Here is a 7,959-nt window from a genome sequence, read left to right as displayed (position 1 = left end):
TTTGTTTTGCGGCAACAGTACAGTGCAAGACATTAAAAATTACTGCAAGTTACAAACATAAATAGTGCAAAAGAGGACTAATGAGGTAGTGTTCATGGGCTGTTCAGAAATCTGATGGCAGAGGGGAAGAAGCTGTTCCCGAAACCTTGAGTGTGGGTCTTCAGGCTCCTGTAGCACAAAGGCTTTATTGACATCCACGTGGATTACATTAACTATTGCATTACCTGACACACTTAAGCGATGTCTCAGGAAGGCGACATCCATCATCCGGGTCATGCCCTCTTCTCGATGCTGCCATCAGGCAGGAGGTACAGGAGCCTGAAGACCCACACCTCGCGGTTCAACAGAAGCTTTTTCCCCACTGCCACCAGGTTCTTAAACCGACCTGAAAAACACTAACGCTACCTTGGGCTCTCTTTCTTTTTCTCTCTTTCAACTTGCACTAATATCATCATGTTTATTTTATTGTTTAAGTTATGCATAATTTATGTCAAATTTTGTTAATTTATGGTTGTCTCTAATGTACTGTGCTGCTGCAAAAACCTAATTTTCATGCCATTTATACGCTGTGTATGTATGCCTATGACAATTATCTTGAACTTAATCACCTCCTTAAAAAGTTCAAATTAACCCTTAAAGCCATGCTGACAATCCTTATCGATTCCTGCCTCTCCAAGTGCAGATTATTTCTGTCACTCTCAACTTTTTCTAATAATTTTTATTGATGTTAGATCACTGGCCTGTAATTACCTGTCTTATCCGTGCTGCTGCTCGTGACTAAAGGTACAGTACCACATTTGAGGTTCTTCACTCAACTGCCACCTTGCCTTCAGCCAGAGAAAATTTCAATGTCTCTGTCACAGACCTAACAATCTCCTCCTTTGCCACCCATGTAACTTGGGATACATCCCATCAGGCCCTGGGGATTTATCCACCTTTAGGCCCACTAAGACATCTAAAACCTGCGACATTTTGATGGTAATTTCTTCTGGAACTTCACCCCCGCCACCCCCTCCACCCCCCCCCCCCCCCCATCCCTGAAGTCTCCAAACCACAATGCCCTTCTCCAAATGACATTGTGATGAGAAGTGACAGATGTGAGAGAGTCATTTAAGACCTTACCCACATTTTAATTTCAAATCGGCCCTACTCTTTCCAATTGTTCTATTGGCTTTAATATACTTAAGTTTTGTGGTTTTCCTTGACCATGCTCACTTCTGCTGTTTCATGTCTTCTCTTCACCCTCCGACAGACCGTCCCTGGGTTATGAATGGATTTTTTTTAAAAGGCATCCATAAAATCACTCGATCTGGTAACCATACCTTCACAGTATTGTAATGAATGAGGGCTAATTAACATGAACATTTATTTATCGTTTTCCTCTGGATGACAATTAGGATGTTCCATGTTCAATGGCTGGTTTCCATGAGCTTGAAGTATCAGTGCACGTTTCATTGTTAACTAGAGTGTCGTCCTCTTTCTCCTATTAGCATGTCAACTTTGGATCTAATTTGCCAACTCGCTTTGGATACCACAGGCTCTATCTTTTTGGACCAGCCTTCCAGGTGGCCAAAGGTCGACATGCTAATAGGAGAAAGAAGGTGATACTCTATTTGCACAAGTGTCAATAGAGGCGATTGCTTGTCAATTTTCAAAGCAATTCTCTACAGTGGCCTCATGCAGTGAAACTGGAAACCTGTATCCTTAAAAGACAATGCTGTCTGATTACTGTGGGGAGGTTGCATGTAAACAGGGTTTCTTTTCCCCCCTAAGAATGGGTCTTGTTTGAATTTAATCATATTTATTGAAGCTCGTTCCTGTGTATGGGTGTCCATAAGTTGGGTGTTGGTTACCTGGGGAGGCTGTGTAACTACTTTGTACCACCCATTAAAGACAACTAATACATAGTTTTTTTTAATGATAACATGCTCTAGAACAAGCCTATCCCCATCCCTGAAATCTGTGACTAAAGTGTCTTTACTCTTAAGTTAATACTTTTGTTTTTGTGTACCACCCTACTCTTTTAGACTTCTTTCAGGTCTCTAAACCTACCATAAGCTATTTTTTTAAATCCAAACCTTGATATCCCTTGAATGCAGAGTCCCTTGGGCTTGTTGGCCTTGCCTTTGACCATTATGGAAAATGCTGGCACTGAACACCAACTATTTCCTTTTTGAATGACTGTCACGTGCCACATGTAGATTTATCTGCAAGTAGCTGCTCCCATTCTCCTTATGCTAGCTCCTGTCTTGTATTGAAATCAACCTTCCCCTAGTTCTGAACCTAGGGATATAGAGGGTTTGATTTAGTATTTGAAAGTGAGGCCTTTCAGGAGTATAAAATGTTTAGGGTATATTTAAAAAAAAGTAATTGGGGCCACAAAATATCACCGGCAAACAATATTAAGGAAAATCCCTAGATTTTGTAAGAACAGTACAGTGCATTCAGCCCATGATGTTGTGTTGATCTTGAAGTATTAATTGCGAGAGGGTAGCCAGAGAAAGAGTGGGACAAAGGGGAAATCTGTGCATTGAGCTGGAGGATGTGGATGAGGTCTCAGTAAATGTAGATAAAAAGTATTCACCTAAGATGTTGTTTTTGCAGGTTTTACAGAGGGGGATAATGTTATTCCTGAGCATGTTAACCTTAAAAAGGATGTAAATAATGTCTCATAAAGGTGGATAAATCTCCAGGCCCTGGTGAGATGTATCCTAGGAGGCAAGGGAGGAGATTGCTGGGGCTTTGGAGATACTTAAGTCTTTGTCCACAAGTGCATACTGGATGGCAGTAAATATGGTACCTTTATTCAAGGACAGCATTGGAAAGCTAGTTAATCACAGGCTAGGGAGTAAAACAACAGTGGTAGGGAAGTTATTGGGAAAAATTCTGAGGGTCAGGATTAATCTACACTTGGAAAGGCAAGGGTTAATAAGGGAAAGTTAGCACAGCTTTGTTAGTGGGCGATTATGCAGGTCGTCCCCAGCTTACAAACTGCCTGTATGTATGAATGAGCATGTGGGAGATGGGTGTGAGGGATTTGCTGGCTGCTGCTGGGCTGTAGGCATCTTCTGCTGTGTGGGAACTCTGCAGCTGCATTGTCTGATTGTGAACTGTTTGGATTACGAACAGTTCACAGGAACAGAACCCTGCTGCAAACTAGGCATTTTGAATGAGTGTTTTTCTTCCCAAGTATCAAAATATATTGGTGATGTGTGATGTGATCTGCATGGACTTTAAGGCCTTTGACAAGGATCCACATGGAAGGCTGATCCAAAAAGATAGAGTCCATAGGATCTAAGGGAAGTTGGCAAATTGGATCCAAAGTTGACATGCTAATAGGAGAAAGGGAACATTGGAGGGTTGCTTTTGTGATTGGAAGCCTGTGACCAGTGGTGTACCACTGGGATTGGTACTAAGACTTATGCTGTTTGTCATATACATTGATGAACTGGATATAAATGTAGGAGATATGATTAGTAGGTTTGCATGTGACAAGTAAATTGGTGGTACTGTTGATAGTGAAGAGGATAGTCTTAGGATACAGAACAATATTGATCTGCTGGTAAGTTCACAGAGCAATGACAGATAGAATTTAATCCTGATAAATGTGAGGCGATGCATTTTGAAAGGTCTAATAAGGGCAGGATATACACCAGGAAGGGTCTGTTTCTTACTGTTTGACTCTGACTCTACAAATATCATTGCTGAGAATGTACCATTCTCTGTACTTCAACATTTACAAACATGAAAGCTCATTTCTTAATGAGGGTAAATGTTAATTTGCACATTCATAAAAGTTAGCTATTTTTCTGGGATTTCATCAAAACAATTTTCAAATTACTGCTATAAAAATTTAATTTTTCTGGTAGGAATATATATATATATATATATATATGTAGGAATATATATATATATATATATATACACACACACACACATACATACATACACAGATTAATTCCATAATTTATATATTCCAATTTCAAGTGGCTTATTCCAGAGGCGATGATGCCCAGAGACGGACGTCTGTTGGACACTGCGGATACTTCTGCAGTGCATCCATTATCTGACTGCTGTCCAGTAGTAGTTTCACCAGCTGGTATTCTTTCTGGGTTCGGACTGATGCTCCTTCCATTGGTTTAATCAACTCCAGTTGATGCAGGTGTTCAAACGCCTAAAGTGAACAAAAGAAAAACAATTTGGCTATATACTAACAAGGGAAAAAACTGAAGTGGAAGAAAGATGATGGTGTTGGAAGGGATAATTGCCTTCTGCATCAACTGACTGGAATTTCAACCAAACTATCTGCAGACCAGCAAACTGAATCACATCAAAGACGTTAATAGGTGTTGGCAAGTTTATAATTTTCCTTCAATTTAATTTTTAATTGATACATTGAAGAAATGCGACTGTCACGAGGCAAGAGCAAGAAAATTTAAAACTCGGCACCACGGTATTGATATTAATTAACTTTCATCAGATTGAATTTTCGAAAATGATCTTCTCATAAAAGCAAGCATGTTCATACTAAATGAACTGCTCAGTACATACAGTAGATGGAAATTCCACAAATTTCCCCTGCAAAGCAATTTTTTCTGTTAGTTGTAAGTGCTTGATGACAGAAGTGGGCAAAATGGACAATTCCTCCAGCTTTCATGCACAGTTCAAAGCTGATGTCTGAAAGCTGCAGTCAGCAGTAGTCTTCTGATTCACACTGTTGCTGCTTTTGCAGATTGAATCTATGAAATCGGTGATTTAGCCTGAACTTAAATTTAAAGTGAGATTGTTAAGTGGAGATAATATAAAGGATACTGTTCTAAAAGGGGTGCAGGAGCAGAGGGACCTGGAGTAAAGGTGTACAAATCATTGAAAGTATTGGTTTATTATTGTCACTTGTACTGAGGTACAGTGAAAAACCTGTCTTGCGTACCGATGTACAGGTCAATTCATTACACAGTGCAGTCATATTGAGTCAGTACAGAGTGCATTGATGTAGTACAGGTAAAAACAATAACAGTACAGAGTAGAGTGTCACAGCTACAGAGAAAGTGCAGTGCAATAAGCTGCGAGGTCACAACAAGGTAGATCGTGAGGTCACAGTCCATCTCATTGTACAAGGGAACCATTCAATAGTCTTATCACAGTGGGGTAGAAGCTGTCCTTAAGTCTGGTGGTACGTGCCCTCAGGGTCCTGTATCTTCTACCCGATGGAAGAGGAAAGAAGAGAGAATGTCCCGGGTGGGTGGGGTCTTTGATTATGCTGGCTGCTTCGCCAAGACAGCAAGAGGTAACGACAGAGTCCGGGGGGGGGGCTGGTGTCCGTAATGTGCTGGGCTGTGTCCACACCTCTACAGTTCCTTGCGGTCCTGGGCAGAGCAGTTGCTGTACTAAGCCGTGATACATCCAGATAGGATGCTTTCTATGGTGCATCTGTAAAAGTTGGTGAGAGCAGGCTGAAAAGGTGGTTGATACGGCACATAAAATGACAGGCTTCATCAGTAGGGGCATAAAGTAGAAAAGAAGGGAAGTCAAGCTGAACTTCATACCAGTTGAGGCTGGACCAGGGTTTTATAATGTGTTCAGTTCTGGTCACCTCATTAAGACGTGAGGACATTAGAGAGAGACCAGAAAAGATTTATGAGAATGGGGTGCAGTTCTAGTGTTATAAGGGTAGAAAGGAGAGGCAGGAACTGTGTCCATTTGAAAAGGAGAAGATTGGATTTAACAGAAGTAGATAAACTGATCTGAAGATGGTGGATAATGGAAGGATACTATTATTGGTGGAGGAGTTGAGAACTAGAAGAGACTAGAGGAGGCACAGTTGTAAAATAAAGTGGAATCTGTTTTTAAAAAAAACACAATATGGTTTGCATCTGGAATGCCCGCAGACGTGGTGGAGGCAAGTTTCATTATGGACTTCAAGACAGAAATGGATTTAAAAAAAAATATTGTCACAAACCAGCAACAAAAGAAACACACTGTGCATGATTCAGTGTTAAAAACTATTTTATTAATCACTACTTATGATAATATGTAAAATAAAAGTAAAAATGTTAGTATGTTAGAATTCAAAAATGTTAAACCTTGAACGTTAACCCCAAAACTAAACTCGTCGTGTGTGTGTGTGACAAAGTCCAAAACTCCCAGTTCCGGAATGGTTCTTAAAGTTCAGTTCCGCAAGCCATAAGGTGAAACATGAGCAAGGGCTTCTTCAACAACCACCGTTGTCTGAAGATAAGATGTAGATGTAGAAAAACATAGAGAGAGTACATACGAAATCCAAATGTCCCATGATGGAACCCAAACGACACTTCAGTGTTTACTCGGTAGTGACTTCCTCACCCCGAAAAGCATCTGAACCGTGGTCGTCCACACACAAATACCTGTTTCCTTCTACAGGTCAGCAACAAAGTGAACTCCACTGGATTACTTCCAACTTCCATACATGGATTTCAGTGGCAAACACAGTTATTGTTTCTCATCCATCGATAGAGAAAACAAGCAGGCTGGTGTCTCTCTCCCTTCTCTCTCTCTCTCTCTTTCTTCTTCAACGTCATTACGTCCTTTATCTTCTGTTGACGTAAGCACGCCCCACACACACAAACACACACACTCTCTATCTTAAAGGGACTTTCACTGAGTCCGTAACAATATTCAAAGCTTTAGAGAAGGAACTGGGAGGTAGAACTGGTGAGGTGTTCCAGTAGAGATCTGGCATGAAAATGACGGGCTGAGTGGCCTCCTGTGATGCAACCATTATGATCATTTAGTCAGCAGGAATTGAATTTTTACCGTCATTTTTTTTAACTGTTTGAGGTTATGGAGGTCATTCGATGCTGACATTTTTTTTCCCCCCAAATGCTACATTTAAATGAATCTTGCTATTTGTTTCTCACCTAGTCCCACATCATAATCTAGCCACCCTTAAGAATGCTTGTCTGACTGATCAGCCTGTTTGCTCTCTACCATCCCTGACTGTATAGGCCCCTATTCATGATGCAAGTTCAAAATGATTGCAAGGGAGTAAATTTACCCACTACAACATCGTGAAAAACTTTTTAACGCAAAGGCCAGTGCTGTCCCTTTGCTACTGCCTGTAAAATACAGGCTATTACCTGTATTTAGTGAATAGCTAATTGCAGTATCTGAGGTCTCCATCAGTCCTCACACTGTTAATAACTGCGGAAGAAAGTCAGGGCAGCTTCTAATCAACTAATCCTAGGATTAATAATGGATAAATGAATGAACATTACTTTCAACAGATGGGTTCATTTTTCTTAATCACATTTAGCATTACAGTGGTCAACTCCATAGGTGAATGCTTATCACTTAATCACACGATACCAAAGTATGAAAAGCTTTATTGGATTACCCAAAATAGTTGGCGCCTCGACATTATAAGCAGTGCCTTTGTGACTCATTTTATCAGAAACTGCTCCATTTAAGGCAGCTGCTGAATATGTAAATAATGTTCATGCTGGGGCCTTCAACATGCAGGGTTCTGAACTTCACAAGTCAGAAGTTTGCAGAACCTTTGAGTATAAGATTTACCAGAATAAGAGAATAAAAATAAATCTGAGTCTTATTTCAGAGACAAGAAAGTTACAAGGTTAATATTACTGAAGTACTTAAAATTATGAAATGCAAGAGCCAGAAATGGCAGATTCTTTTGCTAATGTGGTGATGAAACTTTCCAATAGTACTCAGATGCATTTTTGTACATTCTGTTCAGAAATTGGATTTGAATGAAAGGTTCTGTATTTTATCTTTAAAATCAAATGGAATAAGTAAAAAACTTTGCTTCAGTTCCTAGCATTTGTTTCCATGGAGAGATTGTTCCCCATGCACTAAGTATGTAATGTTATAATTTAAATTGATGTACTGATGTTGAAAGCAGTAGTTGAAAGTAGAAACATACAAAATTATCAGCAGATATTCTAAGATTCTATGCAAATAGCA

At 40.0% G+C, this 7,959-nt stretch overlaps 1 protein-coding gene across 8 annotated transcripts in view; it reads right to left on the bottom strand.

Moving 5' to 3' along the window:
* Positions 1–1,054: 1,054 nt before the first annotated feature.
* Positions 1,055–7,959, bottom strand: part of orc4 (origin recognition complex, subunit 4) — a 74,025-nt gene continuing 67,120 nt past the window's right edge. For 7 of the 8 annotated variants that reach the window (XM_052026951.1, XM_052026947.1, XM_052026957.1 and 4 more), the window contains one exon: positions 1,055–4,174. In XM_052026951.1, coding sequence (XP_051882911.1) covers positions 3,992–4,174 — 183 coding nt within the window. In that variant the 3' untranslated portion in view covers positions 1,055–3,991. Of the gene's footprint in view, positions 4,175–6,067; positions 6,743–7,959 lie in introns of those variants that run through there. The other variant, XM_052026950.1, reaches the window with a different exon arrangement.

Source organism: Pristis pectinata, chromosome 1 (genome assembly GCF_009764475.1).
Source record: "Pristis pectinata isolate sPriPec2 chromosome 1, sPriPec2.1.pri, whole genome shotgun sequence".
Lineage (NCBI taxonomy): Eukaryota > Metazoa > Chordata > Chondrichthyes > Rhinopristiformes > Pristidae > Pristis > Pristis pectinata.
Note: the sequence above shows the minus strand (reverse complement) of the source record. Positions and strands in the feature narration are given on the sequence as shown.